General features: G+C 42.5%; 1 protein-coding gene across 1 annotated transcript in view; it reads left to right on the top strand.

Annotated features, from left to right (window-relative positions):
- Positions 1-1,681: 1,681 nt before the first annotated feature.
- OSBPL2 (oxysterol binding protein like 2) overlaps positions 1,682-19,711 on the top strand; it is a 33,169-nt gene continuing 15,139 nt past the window's right edge. The window contains exons 1-4 of the mRNA XM_058815003.1: positions 1,682-1,736; positions 2,739-2,827; positions 13,590-13,747; positions 19,385-19,532. Coding sequence (XP_058670986.1) covers positions 13,711-13,747; positions 19,385-19,532 — 185 coding nt within the window. The 5' untranslated portion in view covers positions 1,682-1,736; positions 2,739-2,827; positions 13,590-13,710. The remainder of the gene's footprint in view (positions 1,737-2,738; positions 2,828-13,589; positions 13,748-19,384; positions 19,533-19,711) is intronic.

The following is a 19,711-nucleotide window of genomic DNA, read 5'->3' as shown; positions in this document are numbered from 1 at the left end:
AGGATGCCCATGCCTTCAATTAAGAACCAGAAAAAGCTACAAAAATTCATTATATCTTGGTCATCTAATCAGTGGATTTGTCTTGCTGTGGTCCTTTTGGAGAACTCTTCCAGATCAGCTGCTCAGTCATGACAAAGGCCTGCACTGTCAGAAAATAATAATAATAATTTAAATTCCTGATTACTTTCTGTTTGTGGGGCTTTGCTTAAAAGCTGCAGCAGAAATATTTCTGTGCTTCATGTTGGGACTTCTAAGGTTGAGCAATCCAAGAGGGGTGGCTGAATTGGAGCTTATGGGGAAAAAATGTATTACTGGGCAAATAAGGAAAACATTATGAACATATTTGGAGTGATCCAAATTATCCTTTAGTCCCCAAGGTTTGTACTCCTTAAAGATGGGTAAATAAAGGGGTGAAATAACATGTGGGTATGGCAAGACCAGGCTGAGAAGGACCAAGAGGCATCCTTGGAGGCAGCTGTGCCCACCCAAAACACTCAATCCCAGGGTGTGTGAGAAATCCCCCTGGGGATTTCACTGAATGTTTACACTTGTGCCAGAGCAAGGAGCATTATCACAGGTAATTTGTGTCTCCTGCATTGTCAGCACGTGGCTGAGGGCCAGGAGCTGCCAGCCTGTTTGGGGGTGAGCAACACTCCAGAATCAACAGTAGAAGTATTTGGGGATAGCCAGAGGGAGCTCTGCAGCAAAGGGGCGGTTCAGATTTTGTGATGACTTTTGGTTCAGATCTTGTGATGATTTTTGGTTCAGATTTGCCCCGCTGCCCTTGCAGCCATTCCCTTGTTAGAGAACATCTGCATCCACCTCTGATGAGCGAGCTGCAGAGTTAATCTGCTCATCCCTCTGCTTGCTTTGCACTGAGAGCTGAATCAACAAGAGAAGATAATTTTGAGGATAAGTATTTGTGCCTCATCTCCCTCTTTCGCTCCCCACCATTTCACACTCATAGATGTCTCCGTGGACCATTTCTCTGGGGGTATCATTGGACCCACTCATAGATGTCTCAGTGGACCATTTTGAGGTGTCATTGAGCTGCTGTGAGTGACAGGACATGGAGGAGGTTGATGGGATGAAGGAATGGACAACCACAGGGATGATGGTTTATAAGTTATATAACCTCACAAACCTGCTTGATTTCATGTTAGCCCTTATCTAGTTACAGCATCTACAGGTAAATTTGCAGCTGGAGACCCCTGCCCTGATAAATTATCCAAAGACTGATGAAAGAAGGGGTTTTTAAATCTAATCTCTGTTTGAGAATGCCATATTTTCCTGCAAGGTTATGGCGAGCCAAACCTGCACTGTGGGATAACCTCCCAGTTAAAATGCCCTACAAATCCCAGAGGTGAGAGCAGCCACAAGGTGTTCATTCTTCCCGGGAGAACCCAAAAATCCTCTGGGAACTCGCTCGGGGAGGCGTCCCCGGCCGCGGGGACTGCCGGTACCGCCTTATCTGCATAACCACGCCCTTATTTGCATATGCCCTGCGCCATTGGCCAGCGGTCTCCCCAGCGGTGGCGCGGCCCGGGGCGGTCAGGCTCGGTGCCTCATTAGCATTCGCCCTGCCTCCCAGCGGGGAACGGGGAGCTGATTCGTCGTCTTGGCAACGGCGGGGCGCGGTCGCGCTCTGCGATTGGCGATGGCGCCTGTCAATCAACCGCGGCCAGGGCCGCACTTCCGCCTCGGTGTCCGCTGTGCCGTCGCTGGAGCCGGTGCAGGTAACGCCGCGGGCCGGGCCCGGGGCCGCCGCGCCGCGCTCCGCGTTCCGCTACCCCGGGGCTCCGCTCCCCTCGCCGGCCCCAACGCCCCCACGGCCCCGCTCGGGCCCGGCTCGGCGGTCCCGTCCCGTCCTCAGCGGGCCGCGGGCCGCGCTGTCAGTGCGGCGGGGGCGGGCGGTGGGGCGGCCGCCTCAACGCTTCTCTCCCGTCCCGGCGGCCCGGGGGGCCTTTATCTGCCGGGGTGTCTCGGGGCGCTGCGGGCCGCAGGCCCGACCTGCAGCGTGGGCAGCGCTGGGCTGAGGTGCTGAGCCCTGCCCGGTGCTGCGAATCCTGCCCGGTGCTGAGCCGTGCCCGTGCAGAGCCGTCCGCGGTGCTGTGAGTCCTGCCCAGTGCAGAGCCATGCCCGGCACCGCGATTTAACCCAGTACCGTGATTTAACCCAGTACTGTGATTTCCCCCGGTACCGTGATTTAACCCAGTACCGTGATTTAACCCAGTACTGTGATTTCCCCCGGTACCGTGATTTAACCCAGTACCGCGATTTAACCCAGTACCGTGATTTAACCCAGTACTGTGATTTCCCCCGGTACCGTAATTTAACCCGGTACCGTGATTTCCCCCGGTACCGTGATTTAACCCGGTACCGTGATTTCCCCCAGTACCGTGATTCCCCCCGTGCCGCGATCCCGTCCCGGCCCAGCCCTGCCCCGTGCCCCCATCCCGGGGCCGTGCAGAGGCCGCGGTCAGTGCCGCTCTGGCAGCCCCAGCCTTGGGATATTTCTGATTTTCCCAGATTTTTCCGATCGCTTTCGCAGCTGGGTGTTGAGCAAAGGAGGCTCCGGCGCCCCGCTCCCCAGAGGAATGTGCTGGGCTCGCTTTCAGCACATTGCAGAGCCTCAAGGGGCCTTTTAGGTCACAGCTGAAGCAGTTAGGGTTTATTTGGGGTTGGTTTTTTATTTTTAATTTTGTTTTTCAGTTACCTACTCGATGTTTCTCTTACAGAGAACAAGAAAAGCAAGATGGGAAAAATAGGAGGAAAAAAGGCTTTTTTTTAAATAACATGCCACCAGAACTTCTGCATGGTAATAAAGGTACAAGATGCCATTTGTTTAATTTGGTTATTGATCATGTTTGTGCTCTCTGTATGTTTGTGTTCAGGACTTCTTTTGGAAGCAGTTTGTTACTGTGCAGCACTTGCAGGCCAGAATTTCAAATGTAGTTTCAAAATCACCTCCTGGCTTTTATGTGTGCAATAACTTCGTGTTTCCTCTCAGAAGTAGCTGCCAAAGCGTGTTGAGTGCAAGCAGATACTTCTTCCATTTACTGTGAATTTTCTCAGAATTACATAGCCTTCATTTGAGATTCCAGGAAAGCAAAAAGGAAGCGTGGTAGATCTGCAGTGTTGATTTGCACCACTCTTCCCATAGTGTTTCCTTTTCTAAAGCTTTGCGTGCAAGGAAAAATAAATTTGGTCTTTCCAGCTTAACCTTCTGCAGTTCTATAAATCCACATTCATTTTGCCATCTGGGGGCAACCACATGTGTTATCAGCTTAACAAACTTTACACCAGCGTGCTCAGGGACTTCTGAAACCTCAGGGTAATTTCTGGAAGCAGTGACTTGGGTCACTTCCAAACATCAGGCGCTGTGCCGTGGGATGGGACCAGGAGAACTGGCTAAACTAGCATGGAAGCAAGAAATTCCAAGTGCTGATTTTCCCCTGAATAACCCCTTGGGTTTTCAGTTACAGTAAACACAGCTTTTTCTTAAAATAGTTGTGGAGCCATACACATGTTTGACCACATGACAGAGAGCTGAGGGCAGTCAGGGAGAGGACCAGCAGTGATTCTCATTGTTGCTTTCCTGAACCAACAGCACCTCATGATGAGCTTGTAACTTCAGGAAGTCCTCAAAAGGAAATGCTGAGATGTCTGCTGTCCAGGAAAAAATATGGCATTTTTCATCCAGAACTGGCTCTTCAGCCATGCCAAAATTATCTGAGAAACAGAAGGCAAAATTTGGAGATAGAAAATGGTGATAAGCCAACAAACCCTACAGACAGTTAGGGACTAGATGGGCTGAAGGTTTCAGTTGGTGCAACATTGAAAAGCAGAGTGGTTATTTGTTATTTGTTTGCTGACACATTTTGGTAACTGATCACAGAAGATCGTTTCCACCCTCGGATGGTTTTTTTTAAGTCACTTTCAGTACTGTTACTGCTTTCCATGATAGGTACTTGCTGGTAGATCTTATGACTGGAGCTGGTATTTCTTTCAGTCTTTCTTCTTGTGAATTCTGCTGTGTGAACTTCACATATGCTGACCTAGAACAAAGGTGGAAAGCTTTGCTTTCTGTTATCTCAGTCTTGGCTGGAAAACGTCCCAATCAGGCTTCTTTTGCTTTGATAAGGCTATATTTTTAAATCACTGTTTGTAGTGCCAGTCAGATGATTTTTTTTTTGTTTTGCTGTTGTTTGAAAGCAAGATTAGCCTGCAACTACGCTGAATTTTTAAGCAGTTAATTTATAACCTTTGATATTTGAAGTAGCTTGTCCTTGAACAAATGCAATGTTACATCATGCTGTTCATATCTAGGCCTTCTGTTTATGAGGTGCCATTTTTCTAGTCCTTCATTCAGCATCAATTTTGTCACCTGTCTCATGGAAATATAAGAAATCTCTGTATTTGACACTGATATGATGTTGTAAAATGCTTAGTGTTTAGTCTCTTCTTTGTGAAGCAACTAAAATGTTTGGTTCTTACAATTCTTGGAAGAAATGCACAAAATGAGGCATGCAAAGAATATGTGTTAAATTAGGAGTGCTCAAGAACTGGAATGTTGTTGCTGAGCTTGCAGATGTGCAGCTGATCACATGGATATCTTCTCCAAGCTGAATAAATTGGAAAGTGGGAGCAAGGAACAAATTGGTCACTCTGTGTCTGCCACTTTGGAGATAGGGGACTTTGATGTTCTTTCTGTTGCAAAAAAAAAAAAAATAGAAGTTATGCTTTATGGCAAATCTTTAATGAGTTTCATTATTTTATGGAATAGACCACCACAGAACTTGGAATTCAAGAATTCATTATCTCAGTCCTTGCATCTTAATAATTACTGTGCAGACAAACGTATGATGATGTAATTATTTACTTTGTATCTTTAAAGGTTTGTAAAAGCAAATTGCAGGAGAGAGCAACAAGCAATTAGATTGTGTCAAATGTGGCTTACCATAACTTTCAGTTATACTCTTTAAAAATGTATTGTTGATTCAGTGCACAAAGATAATGTCTTCATTTTCAGGATCAATAAGTTACAAGAATAGGCTAAGCTTACTTAAACTTGATTTTTTTTTTTTCTTTACTTAAATACAGTTACAATTGGAAATTCATTTGCTGGTCTAGACAGATCATTTAGATTAATTCAGTTTATTTTATTATGCACATGATTTAATGAGACAGGTTTGTAGTAGATTGCAGCAGCTCTCCATTCAGAAAATGCAGAGGCTGCAGAGTGTTGTGTTCCTGGCCTTGTTTGTCCATCTGCTGGGAGGGAGGGTTCACAAAAGGTGAATTGTCCCTGCAGCTGCAGAAGCAGAGCTGGACTTTTCAGTCTTGGCCCTCTTGGTTCTGCAGTCCCAAACTTGGGCTGTCTCTGCTCTGTTGGACACAGAGTGGCTGTGCTTGGTGTTAGACCAGAGTGCTCTCTGCTGTTCCTGCTCCAGTCCAGTTCCTTTGCTGTGCTGGCCAGTTTTGGATGAGATAAAGGCTCTTGGGGTGCTCTGAACCTCTGGGGTGTTGTAAAGTTTGTGTGCTTAGGTTATTTGTCAGGAAATGTGTTTTCGTGACTGGATAAATAATGTCATTATATTTTTATGAGTGTTATTTTTACACTTCTGAGTAAATTCTTTTAGGACTCCCGAAAGAATCTGTTAGTAGATCTCACAGTGTTTTGATTCTAGTGATAGTTACAGGCAGTGGAGGTTGAAGGTGGGTGAAGTGTGAGAATTCTGAGGTGTCTGTGGTTCACATCCCTGTTCAGCTCAGTAAATCACTAACCAGCTCCTCTGCTCCCTACAGCATGTCAGGGCAGCCAGGTGAGGATCAGAATCCCTTTAGTAGCTCTCAGTGATGAATCCTGTGTGTGTTAAGGCTGCAGAGAAATTCCCTCTCCCTCCTGTACCTCAGGGGCCCTTCAGCAGCCTGTGCTGGCTGAAAGGAAAACTTATCCAGGAGAGCAGAACTGCCCCATGCATGGATTCTTTCTGGGCTGTGCACTTGAACAGTGAAACTGCTGAGTGGTTGTTCAATAGTGGAACAGAAATGTTGCCCATCTTCAGAGGTGTAAATAACTTTGTTTACATGCTTTTGTTTTAAACAAAGTGCTAAACTTGTTACCCAGGTGGGTTAATGTTACTGAGCACATAGCTGGGTGGGTTCTTCATTAAAACTGGGCTCTAAATGGAGATAAATTATCCTGTTTTGAGGAGTCAAAGTTAATTTTGTTTCATTTTAAAGCAAAGAGAATGGCAACCTTATCCTGGAATCCAGTAGGTATTTACTGTAAATGCAGCTTTAAAGGAAATTCAATCATAGCATAAAATCTGACTTCTTAAAACCCCCTTCAGAAATTGTCTGTTAGCTGTGTGCAGGTGCTCATGCTGTGGAATCTGTGTGTGTGAGGAGTTGGTGGTAGGCATAAAAATATGATTTCTTCTACTGTAGGGCTTTGCACTGGGTTAGTCACTCTCATCCTCCTGCTTTATTTGCAATATAATTGCTGCCATAATTGTCTAAGAGTTTCTGTGAAAATTATTTCCAAAGTACCTTGTGCAGAGTGAATGTAAACCTGCATCTGCCTGGAGAGAATCCACAGAGACAAAGCTGCCTTTGAGGAGGAAGATCTATGAACTTACACATAGAACTATTTTTGCTGTTCTAGGGGTTTTCTCCAGTGATATTTTATGCTGAAACTGTCTTCATGTTCATAAGCTTTAGTGATCAATTTGCAGGGGTGGTTGCATTATGATGAGAAATACCCAAGCATTCTTAATTTAATCTTCAAAGAAGTGTTCCTAAATGATTAATGATGTATCCACTGACACTTGTGTGCAAAGCCACTGTGCTTGGAGTTATTGATTACTTCCCACCTTCTCTCTTGCAAGTAAGATAAAACAGATCCCCAGGAAACAACTAAGAAATAACTAGTTGTACAATACAGTATTGAATGATTTATTTTTGAACAGTGTGGCTAGAAATGAGCTGATTTATCACTCCTGATCAAACCTAGCATTATGCATCATAATGCTAGAGGTATGGAGAACAGAATTCTGTCATCTTTTACAGTCATGGGCCATGAAATAGTTTCCAAGGGAAGGTTGCAGAGTCTGAAAAATGCTGTATCAGATGCTCTCAGGTGGAAAAATGTCTCTGATATTGACGTAGTGTTAAGAAAGGAGAGCATTTACAGAATTCTGTATGAATTTCAATGAAGTGTTTTGTATAAAATTATTAATCTGCTGGAATCAAATTTCTTTGATCTGTTTGTTACACTGAGGGAAGTTCTGCAAGCCAATATCCTTGGCTATGGAACAGAACTTTTGGTGAAGTGAAAGTGTGGAATAGCCATTGATTCCATAGGTAATTGAGATTATTCTGGGAGGATTTTTTTCTGTCCAGATTCATCTTTACAATTTTTATGCTAAATAAATAATGCTTGTGGTAGCAGCACTGGAGCTTTGGGCTGGGACAGTGATTAATGTGTGGGACAGTTACTGTCATTTGTTCTGATGCAGAAACAGGTTTTGTGGCATTTGCTCCTTTGAAAGCCAGACTTGTAGTGTTCCAGTTGTCTCTTAATTCCTGTGAAGCATCACCAAAAATTGGTATTTCTGAGAGAACAGAATGTGATTCTGCCTGTCATAAATGGCTCAGCTCATTTGTTCAAAGCCAACCTCTCAGATGTTCAGTTTGTTGTCACCATTGTTTCAAGTGCTGGCACTGAAATGTCCCCAGGCCATTTAATAACTCCCAACTACATAAAAGCCTGTGGTAGGGACAGCTGCAATCTCCCAAGAAATGGAAAAGTGACAGTGGCCTGAGTGTTCAGCTGATCTCCTCCCTCAGCCTCTCTGCACTTTATTTAACAGATTTGAGAAGGAAGTTGCCCTTGTCTTGCTGTGGTTGCAGAGAACTTTATCCTGCCAAGACATCTGGCAGATAGTATTGCATTCAAACTTTGGACTAAAACAAATCTCACTTGGTAAAGAAAATCCTCTCCTGGGTTCTGCTGTCTGTGTGTGGCTGTTCTCTGGCTGAAGAGAACTGAAGTATGTAACAGTTCATCTAAATTGCCAATTAAATTTGCTTCTTGGCTAATTTTTGTGGATGTTTTAGATCCAGTGTTGCTGGTAACCTAATTTCATGAGTCAATTAAGATTCATCTTTGCTGAAGCTTTCATTCAGAGATGAAACGCTGCAGTTTGATGTTTTCAGGAGATGTGTATGAATTAAACACACATGAATATTTATCTGTTAGTTCAAGTTATTTATTCCTGTCCCTTGAAGTACTACAGCAATGTTTTATTTCAGCTGGCAACTCAAGAGATGATGGGGTTGGCTCTTATTCCAGCAGTCATGTTGTACACTGGGGGATTTTGTTCTTTTTTTTTCCCCATTTCTTATTTTTGCTGTTATTATGAAGGATGTGGATGTTTGATCTTCTTTTGGCTCTTTGGGAGTCTCTTTCTGGACAGAAGGTACATCCTGAACTGAGGATGTCACAGAATCACAGAATTTTTTGGGTTGGGAGGGACCTTAAAGCTCATCTCATTCCATCTCCTTCCATGGGCAGGGACACCTTCCACTGTCCCAGGTGCTCCAAGCCCTGTCCAGCCTGGCCCTGGGCACTGCCAGGGATCCAGGGGCAGCCACAGCTTCCCTGTGCCAGGGCCTCCCCACCCTCACATGGAAGAATTTCATTCTAATATAAAATGTAAACCTGCCCTCTGTCAGTTTAAAAAGTCACGTTCTCCCTTGTCCTTTTCATATCAAAGTAATGAAAATGTTTTTCATGAGGAAGGTCCCAAGTGACTTTTTTTTCCTTCTTCCTTTTTCTTAATTACTTGTGATTTTTCTCTTTTTATGTTAAGAAACTCAAATGATTTTAAAATTTTCTGTGGACATGCACACCTAACGAAACCTTGATAGGCATGTGAAAAAGCTGATGAATGTGCTAGTTCATGAATTCTTTGGTGGCACTCTCAATTCCAGGGAATTGAACTCCTACCACCCTACCTGCTCGTGCTGGTGAACCTCTGGGGTTATTTTAATGACTGCTTATTGATTCTCTACTTCCTTTTACTTAAAGGCTTCTGGATTTCACAAGTAGATTCAATATCTGTGTAATGAGCAGAACCAAGTGTTTTAATATATATCATGTAGAGCTAGAACATGTGATTTCAAAGCAAAAAAAAAAAAAAAGGATTTTTAATTTAGCAGGGTGATGTCAGCAAAGCTTTCCAGAACTGCTGCATGATGAGAAATTTCAGCTTGAGGTCTGGAGCAAAAAGGCACTGCAGCTGTCCCCAGTCAGCTTCAAACCTGAGCTTGCTGAGCCACATTCCAGCCCTGTGAGCCACTCATTGTAAATGCTGCTCTTTCTATAGAAATGTAAATGTTTCTTTAAGGAGGAGTAACTTTTGCTTATCCAGCTGGGTCTTTGTTGAGGATTAACCTGGAAGAACAAGTTAGGATAGAGGAACTAGTCAGTCAGATTAATTTAGGGTAGTTACAGGTTGAAATTTTTACAGGGATACAAATTTTTGGGGTTCTTTAATTGATGTATAAGTTCCTAGGATCCAGGAACATGGTTGAAATAATTTGGTTGTTTTTGTTACTTTTCTCCTGAAAAATGAAATTTGACAGGGAACAAGCCTACGAAATGACAAATTTGAGGGATTACTAATTTCCCAAGATAAAGGCAGTGTGTTCCCACACACTGGTTTTGGAAGCAGCCCTGAAGGTGGAATGTGCATCTCCTCACAGAAATGCTCACATGCACGTCACAGAATGCCTGGAGCACGTTAGGCAGTTTATCAAGTGATTTATAAAGTGATTTGCAAAGTCTTGCACTTTTGTTGTCCTGGTTTTAAAATAAGTTCAAGTGGGAGGAAATGGTTTAAAATAGGACTTGTGCAGAGTCTGGGACTGGTGTATTTCTGGAAGGGAATTTGTGTGCCTTCTGCTGCTGGGGACTGTGACCTTGTAGGGGACACTGTGACCTGCGGAGAGCTTTGCATGCAGAGCGTGTTATTGGCAGCCACATCAGCTGGGGCTTGTCACTGCCGAGTGACAGGTTCAGCTCTGTGCCTGACAGAGCACTTTGTGGGACATTATTCACCACCACTTTGTTCTTCCTTGCTCGTGGGCCCTGGCTGGGACTGTGGCTGGTGGGAATAGTTTGTTACATGCTCTGCATCCAGGCTGTGGAGAAGAGAGTTTACTCCTGAGCTCCTCCTGGGACCTGGCTGGTGTTTGGGAACTGCCCTTTCTGTTTGTCCCCTCTCCTGTGACAGATCTAGTTCTGGAAGGCAGGAATTCTGGAATTCTGAGTCATCTCTCCCCTCTGTAGAACCTATTTCAAGGTGTGCTGTGGATGTGTTCCTGCAGTTTTTACTTCAGCTGCATGCTTTGTTTTGTCCTTTGCATTTGCAAAATCCTCATGTCCTTTAAGAAAGGGGCTATCCATGGTCATCAGTCAGGAATGTGTGATGAACTATGAGAATTTAAAGGGGTTTTAATGTTATCACAGTGCCATAGGATGGTTTGGGTTGGAAAGGGCCTTAAAGCTCATCTCATTCCATCTCCTGCCATGGAACATAATAAATAAATTCATACCAATCCATTAGCCATAAAATATGAGGAAGTAGATAAGCTTTGTTGCTTATCCTGTTAACCATCCTGGTTGTGGCCAGGGGTGTGTTGGCATCATTAAATGAGGATTTTCCAGTTCTCTTAAGGTGCCTGTACTTGCAACTTTTCTCTGTTATTGATAAGATGGTTTGGTGGGTGCAGGTGGGCTGAGATCCCCTAAGAAAAGCACATTTCTGGGTGTCTGTCTCTCAGCTGGGCTGAGATCCCCTAAGAAAAGCACATTTCTGGGTGTCTGTGTCTCTCAGCTGGGCTGAGGGCTGAGATCCCCTAAAGAAAAGCACATTTTTGGATATCTCTGTCTTGGGCACCCAGGCCCAGCCCCTTGGCCCTGCCTGGAAAGTGAAGCCCCCTGAGATAATTTTAGCCTGTAAAGCAGCAAACCTCAGCTGCTGAAAGTGTTCTCTCAACAAGTGGAATCTGTGTGGAAACCTGTTTGTTACATTCCTGTTGATTACTGTGTATGCAGGAAAATTTCCAAGCTTTGTGTTCCTTGTGCTCTGTAGCACTGAAAGGTGAGACCATGACAGGATGTTTATCTGTGTGGAATATTTTCCAGGAGAGCAGCTGGGCCTGGGCTCCTGAAGGTCTGTCTGACACAGGAGTGGTGCACTCTTCTTTCAATGGCAATTTTGATAAAAGCTGCCCACCACCCTTGCTGGTGTGCAGGTAAATTCTTCTGGGAACATCAGGGAATGGAAGAGGAAATACATATTGCATATACTGAATATGAGGCCACCAGAATGTTTTTGTCTTCTGGTATTTCAGCCTAGTTAAAAGTAACTTTTGCTGTTACTCTTAGTAAGAGAACAGGATTTAATCCCATTGTTTTGGCTCATGAAAGCTGAATGCTGTTATCACTGTGTGTTCAGCTACATGCAAATTCATGTTACTCTCTGCTGTATAAAAGAACTGAATGTAAAAGAAGTGATGCAAGTGGGAAGTTATTCCTAGTTTAACTCAGCAAAGTACATACTTTTTTTTCTTTTTTAAAATGTTCCTAACACTTTAGGAAAATTTGTAACTGTAATTATTTAAAGTGATTTCAGTGTATATTTTGTATATAACTTACAGGTTATGATTGAATTTTCAAAGAGCAGTGAGCTTCAGGTGTAGTGTGAGGTAGATGTCAGGACAGCACAAGATAACTTTGCTTTTCATTTGTCTCTGATTCTGGTCACTTCATTTGTACTTGGTGAGTGTTTTTATAGGAAAGCTTTGTTGTCTCTGCAGTGAAACTGTGGGATGTAGTTCCACTTCACAAGGCCTTTTGTAATGCAATTATTATTGTGCAGGACAGGGGAGAGGAGAAACTGGCATTCATCTGTATGATCTTATTTATTCAAGGCTCTTAATGATATATGACAGTTTTGTAAATCATAATTTTTATTTCTTAATGCCTTCTATACAAGACTAAACAGAAGAAGGGAAGATGCAAGAAACCATGGAGAAAATAATGTAGTTGTAGTCCTGATCATGAGAGGGCTGTGTCTTGTACATATATGTTTCCTTTTGGAAATATTGCCAGCTGTTTTGCTAGAAGGATGCAGTGCTTGCAGACAATTGAAAGCATAAATGTCTTGCTTCTTCAAAGACACTTGGAGGGTGAGGACTTGTAAATATGATATTGCTGGTGCAGAGATTGATATAAAATCCTGTAGTAGCAAGGAGATGGGAGGTTCCTAAGGGAAAAGTGACAAACTGAAATACCTATCCTTGAAAGACATTAACCACTTCAAGGCAAACATAAATTCATTAATTTAGATGAGTCTCATAATGGGCTGGTTTAGCTCCTCCCTCTGAATGGACAGTTAGAAGAACTGAATGTATGAGACATTCAAACAGCTTTTGTTTTGGGCAGTGAGGGGAAAAAGACTTGAAACACAGTCTGGTTTCTTGCAGAGAAAAAGAAGGAATTGGCTTCAAACATGGTACACTCTTCTCCTAGGAGCAGAGTGCACTTCTGCCTTTGTTTCTCTTAATTGGAATGGAATTGTGCAATTATAATTACTCTGGAGAAAAAACTGTCACAAAAGCAGTGGAATCTTCAGGATCAGAAAAAATTGAGAGTGACAGATTGAGGTTGTTTTGGGGGAGATATTGATAGCATTGCCATACTGTCATTTATTGCTGTGTACTTGGCTCATTCTTGGAACCTGGCGGACGTTTGTAAGAATGAAAACAAAATTTTCTCATTCTTCTCCTTAAACTAAAATTGGGTGAGGTAAAAATATTTGCATTACACCATTGTCAACCATCTGGAAAAAAATCTAATTTAGTTCATCCATAAAGTAAAGGTGGAATGCTACATAAATCTGTAAGTTATTTGCAGAGTGCGTGGTTCTATTGAGGAAGAGTTTGTTGGTTCTTTACATTCCTTTTAAAGGGAAAAATCTCCAGTTTTCTCTTGGAGAGTGCATAGCAGTAGCCTGACAGAACTTCTCCCAGGGTCTCTACATATTGATTGCATGATGTAGAGTCAGGCCCAGCATTTTCATGCAGTGGTCAGACTTTGAGATACCAAGGTTCTTGTTCCCAGCTTTCTTGGTTAGAGATGCAGTAAGGCTTATCCTCCTGCTAAGGAGAATTTTTGGTTTGCCAGCTGGCTTTTTCTTCTCTCACTTCTCTGCTCCTTCTAGCTGCACTTGCCTGAAATTTAACTTGCTGTAAATAAGATACATTTTGCAGTAATGTGTGTGAAGTATTTATACAGAGAGAAGTGTGACACAGTAAATCAGCTGTTCTTGTGGCAGGTAGTAGTTGTCTTCAAAATTACTGTGGTTATCAAAGAAAGCTGTTTACTTATGAATGCAGAAATCCATCTTTTGCCATGGGAAGAAACAGGAAAATTAGTGTTTGTCAAGTGTGAGCGTTTGTACACAGGAGAAATGTGGAAGCTGCTAATTCTGTTTCCCTGTCTTGTCAAATAGATCATCTGAAGCAGCTGGATATTTGCAAAAGAAGACCCTGACAGCACTCAGATACTTTAAATCAAGTTCAAGGATGCATTAGAGAGCACTGCAGTGGCTGCACCAGATTTCACCCTGAAGGATGAACAGTGAAGAGGAGTTTTATGATGCCGTTACGGGTGAGTGGTGGGCACGGTGCCAAGGGGATAAAACCCCTATAAATTGCATTGTCTGTGTGGTGGGGGGCTGGTAATGTATGGCTGTTAATAATAAATCAAAAGTGAACTTGGGTTGGTAAAACTTGTAGTGCTGTCTTCTGAAAAGCAGAAAATTGTAGCTCGTGTTCAGGCTTGGAAATGAGGGGGTTTTTTGTTAAAGCTTAATGCCAGTTATTATTTCATCACTATAACAGTCTTTTAGTGGCCAGGTCTTGCTTTTATTTTCTGTGAAAATCAATTTGATAGCAGCTTGAGTAGTGGGCCCTTTGAAAGGTGAAGTATTTCCTGTGGGTTGTTTTTATTGTTATTGTATTTATTTTTTTATTTTAATGGAAAACTTATCCTAAAGAATTGAAGTAGAAAATGTTTTTCTAGTCAGAAACAATTTGCTGTAAAAGTATGTTTTCAAGATAGGGAGCCAAAAGTCTTTGCAATCCTATTTTCTCTAAAAAAGCAAACATGAATCACTTCACACTTGAGCAGTGTATCAAATAGTACTTTGCTTTCAACTAATGAGAATGAATAGTTATTTATAAGAGCTTTAGATGGTTTTAGTGGTGAAATAAAATGCTTGAAGTATTTTAATAAAGAAAAAGGAAATCCTCTTAAAGATTTCAAACAATTTTAAAGATTTCCACTGAAATGTCCCTCAAGAAATCCTGTAGCAGAGGTGAAATGAGAAATACTGAGTGCACAGTAGTTAATATAAAATCACAGGAAGGAAAAGAGAATAATGGTAAGTGTGAAAGCTGTAGGAATGGAAGTAGCGTGGTAGATAGAAGTGGGTAAGGTAGACTTAGACATGGTTGGTTGGAAATTCATGTGAGGAATAAACAGAGGGGGCTGGGTGAAGCAGTGTGACTGACAGCAGACTGTACAGGACTTGTCACAACTATGTCACAGAGGAGAGAGGAAATTTGGTTTGCATTCATGCCAGCTGGGAGTGATGGGGACTAGTACTCCAAATTCATCTGTAAAATCAAACCATTGTACCATTTCTGTGTGTCATTAATAATGGTGAGCTCAGGGTTACTGCCATAAACGAGCTAGATTTTTTTTTACACTGAAAAAGATGTGAAAAGAAATGTACCTCTAAACATGAGGTCTGTGTTGTTGATGGTGATGCATTCCTTTGTCCCTTGCTGCAGAACTGCACAGCCCTTGGTGTTTGGCTCATCTGCATTTAGACTCTCTGGTTTTGTCCTTTTTCGTCTTCTTCCTCTTTTTCCTCCCACTGGGGTGTTGTCTATCAGTTCTGTGAGCACTCCTTGTTCCATCCTCATCTTATTCTTCCACAGGGGTGAATGTGCTGGCAAGAGATAAGTTTATATCTATATGTATATATGTGTATATATGTATATATATATGTATATGTATATATGTTATATGTGTTTTTTGGAGCCTGGTACTTGGTTTAAGAGGAGTGCTAGGTTTGGAATACTTTGCTTCAGATTGGTTCTCCCTCAGGACTGTCTGTCTTTAAGGACAGATGCTCAATGCCTTTCTCCAGCTGCGTGCTTTAGGAGATGCTGACAGTTTGATGAGTTATTTGCACAGACCTAGTGAGGTCAGACCTGGTTCTTTGTGGCTCTGTCTTGTCCAGGTCATTCAGAAATGTGACACTAAGAACCACTGTGAATGGGCCTCTCTGCATTCATGTTCCCTGGCTGCTGATGTCTGTGGTAATTCTCTGCTCCTGTTAGCACTGTGGATCTTTCACGTGGTGCTTTAGTGAATTTTTAGGTGTAAATGGGGCCTGGTAGTGCCTGCCTGTCTCTTAGTTTTGTAATGGTCTGGACATGGCAGGTGTAGGTGCAGTACTCCTAGGAGATCAAGTCCACAATCACAATCCTTTCTGAGCCAAGGTGAGCTTCCAGGTTTCCCAGTGAAAACTTCAGGATCTGAGGTTCCAAATTCTGATTTAAAAAAAAATGAAATTCCCTTGGCAGGCTCCTCAGTCTGCTCTTTCCAAGGATGCTCTCCTTGTTTTTAGGTCAGATCAGTGGAAGGGCAGAAGCTGCCTTCAGATGTACTTAATCTGCTCAAAGTCTAGGGTTGGGATGTGGCTGCCAGGAATGAGCAGATTTTCCAGCTGTGTTTTAGTGTTGAGATGAAAACAGTGTGTGCACCATACTTTTCTCTTGCTCCTGCTGCATCCTAGGCCCTGCTTTCCCCAGAAGGAGCTGCAGTGTGTTCCCACAGTTCACTGGTTTTAGGAATTGGGTGCTGGCATTTGTTTCCTGTACCAGGCTTAAAGCATTTAAACTGTGTGGGAGTCACTCCAGAATTCTGCAGCACACTCAGCAGCAGCCCAGATAGTTTCCTGCCTCCTTTAAGGTAGTATGGACTCACTCCTTGAGGAAGTCTCAGCTTTTCCATAGTTATTAATTAATGACATCCACTTGGAGAATACAAATGTCTCCTAAGGAGACCCCTGATTTTTGTAGTGCTGGATTTAACCCCTTGGCTGAGAAGTTTCCTGTTTCTGACACTCCATCTCATCCAAAGGACATGGTCGTGGAGGGCATTGTGTGCTGTGTGCTTGGGAATCATCCTCCTGGCACATGGTTTGTCCCTGACAGGATGATGATGGCACCTGGGGAGCTGCAGCATGGACTGGGGTGTTGATGAATCAAGGGGATGGATCAGTTGGTGACAAAGTTTCATGGGGAGAAGTTTCTTTGCAGTCAGAGGTTATTAGCATTGCTGACACCTGACAGCCTCCCCTGGTGAATGAGTCCTCCCCTAGGGAATGTTTCCTGTGATCTCAGTTCATTCCAGACATCACAGCTGCCAAGATCCTGCTTTTTCTCAAATTCCAGTGGCCACCTTCTCTGAGGCTGGATCAGGATAAAGGTGGTCAATCCTTAGATTAATTTCAAATTCTTTGAGGTTTTCTGTGAGACAAGGTGCATATAGCTTTGCTCTCTGTCACCTTGGGTGTGTTAATGCCATTACAGACTTTGTAAAGACTGTATGCCAGCAGGGACCTCTTTTGAGCTGTATCCTTCATTAACATTGTCAGGTATCTTTTTGCCAAAGTGTTTTGTGGAAGTGTTGCCACAAAGCAGGAAAATACCTGGCTGTTTAGCAGGGTAATTTATTTTTGAGAACACAAATAATTTAATTTTGCTTTTTTAAATATTAGCCTGCAGTTCCACAGAAATGTGTTCTGTGCCCATGAGGCTCAGCTGGTTCATCCAGCCAGGTGTATTTGTGAGGGTGTTGTTGCTCTCAGGTGGGGAGGAGGAAGTGAGGCTATCTGCCAAACTGATATATTTTCCTTCTGTCTGGATCAGACTGAATCAATGCCTGTGTAAGAACTGCAGATGTGAAAGGCCAACCTGCCTCCATCAGCTACAGCTTGTGACAATGGGCTTATTTTGGAAAGGGGAGAATGGTTAATTTCTGGCAAAGAAAAACAATCCCTCTTGCTCCACTTGCTGTCTGCATTCCAGCATGTTTATCCCTATTCCTTTTTTATATCTGAGGGCTCTCAATGCCCAGGTGTTTTGATTCCCCTTCTGCCCTGGCTGACAATAATTATTGCTCAGGGAAGTTGCTGGGTGTCCCAAGGGGAGGTGATGTCCCTGCCCATGACTCAAGCAGGGCCTCTGCTGCCTTGGCTCATGGGCAGCACACTCTGAGTGGACTCAGTTCATTTGCAGGATGTGGAAGAGGAAGGCCAAGAGAACTAAAGTTACTGGCAAGTCATTTTTCTTTAAGCTCTTGAAATAGATTTATGTTGGCACCCAACTTAAGTATTTTACTTTGAAAGTTTAAGACTTTTTAAAAGCTTTTATTTCACTCTTAACACATGTAAGTGGGACTTCTGATTAAGCTAATTGTATTTCTGTCTCTGGTTCCCATCCTCCTTTTAAATCTCCATTTTTATCCTCACTCCCAGTGGCTTTTCAGTATGAAAACTGTCCTGTAAGTAACTCTAACCTACTTAGTTTCTCAGCTTCAAAGCTTTATTGGCAGCTGGTGTAAGGCTCTTTTTGCAACTTAGAAAAACTACAACAATCACTTCTGTTTTTCTTCCAGATCTACTCCCTCTGCATAAAACAGTGTCTGGATAGTTCTTAATAGAGCTATAATACCTAGAACTTCATTGAGAAGCACCTTCCTAATCTTTCTCTATGGGCTTGCAGTGGATAAGTCATGTAATGCCAAGGTGGAAAGTGCAGCTGCAAGTCTGTGATTATCTGGCTATGTACCACTGTGGTTTTGGTTTGGTGTTTTTTTAAAGTAATTAGGTGGAAGTGCAGTCTAATAAAAGTAGACTTACCCTTCTGATGTACTTCCTTTTCTGGAGCAGGGATTTAATTTTTGTTGTTTGTCTCCAAGACACTCATTTGAGTTGGCATTTATTTACTTACCAATGACATATTGTTGTCCATAAAAATATATATACTCCAAATTCCTCTTGTGCTTTACAGGAACAGAACAAACCAATTCTGAATCATAGGAAGCAAACACTAATGTGGATAACACAATGAGCATTTGATAGGATTAGCAGGGTTTCAGGTGCAGTATAAAGAGTGAAATTACAGTAATCTTTTTCAGAACTATTCCTCTATAAGCCAGTGGACTATCCCTGTTGTGAAGCTTTACTTTTACATTTAGGTGTGCTAATCTCATTGAAGTGATGCTGTTCCTTGTTGTTGTGTGACCTTGATCAGTTTTTTGGGTGAGGGTATTGTACCAAAAAGCTTTTTTTTTTCCAACTTATAGTTAAGCTGATAATTTTGCTGCGTGTACTGTAACAGGTTCCAAAAAAATCTAATATGATTAAAAATACTAGTTTAAAATCAGAACTATTTTGTTGTCAGTTGACTGAAGGTTTTTTTAAGACAGGTGTTTCAGGGCAGTCCTCATTTTAATGACCTGAATCTATATGTGACTGTCATGCTTCCCAGTTGAGTACTAAGAGTACCAAGGTGTGGTTATTGCTGTGTAATTACATTCTTGTGACACAAAATGTAGGAGACAGGGCAAGACATGACATCACCCATTGCACCTGCTGTTTACCAAATAAGATCATATCACTGAGACTTCCTGGTGCAGTTCTGGATGTTATTGCCCTGGTCTTGATCCCTGAAAAAAGTGCAGCTTTTTGTTTCTGGAGTGTGTGCCTTGCATGAATTGCTCTAATACAGCAAAAGCAGCCATTGGAAGGTTAAAATAAAGTTGAAGTACTGCTTTGTAAAAAAGTTAATGGCAGAAGACAGCATTTAGTCTATTTAAAATGGAAGGAAAAGTACATAACTGCAACAAATTACTGTAATTACAGTGCAGCTCTGGAAAAGAGAAAATGCAGCTAATCTCATTAGGAGCTACTCAAGAACTTTTAAGATTCTAAATTAGTATTATATTCAGCAGTGTGAAGATGATAATTCTTGATTCTAATGCAATAATTGGCTCTTAATACTCCTGGAAATTAGGTCACTTAATAAGGGTCTTCACTCTGCTACTCTTTGGAATAAACTAACCTAGTCTAAGTGTACTTCAGGTGTGACACTTGCAAAATGTGAGTGGCACTCTGTGGCATGGTAAGGCTCCTTAGAAAACTGTTGCCTTTTGGTTTTTATACAGGCTTTGATTCTGACAATTCTTCAGGAGAGTTTTCAGAAGCAAATCATAAATGTCCAGAAGTGCTTGATCTAGAGCCACACCAAAGCAATAAGACTGAAAAGCATAATGGAGAAACAGAGATACAAGAAAATGGGATTAAGAGACACAGGTAAACACTGAGAGCTGCAGAGGAGATGGGAGTGGAGCATGGGCTGGCTCACACCTTTGGGGCATTGCTGTTCTCATGGGAGAGGGTGATCCTCTGGGCCTGGAACCTCATTTCACATGTCTGCTTCCTCTGCCAAGCCTGGGGTGATGCTTTGCTTCCTTTAGAAGTTGCTTCAATGG

Source organism: Ammospiza caudacuta, chromosome 15, assembly GCF_027887145.1.
Source record: "Ammospiza caudacuta isolate bAmmCau1 chromosome 15, bAmmCau1.pri, whole genome shotgun sequence".
In the NCBI taxonomy this organism is placed as follows: domain Eukaryota; kingdom Metazoa; phylum Chordata; class Aves; order Passeriformes; family Passerellidae; genus Ammospiza; species Ammospiza caudacuta.
Note: the sequence above shows the minus strand (reverse complement) of the source record. Positions and strands in the feature narration are given on the sequence as shown.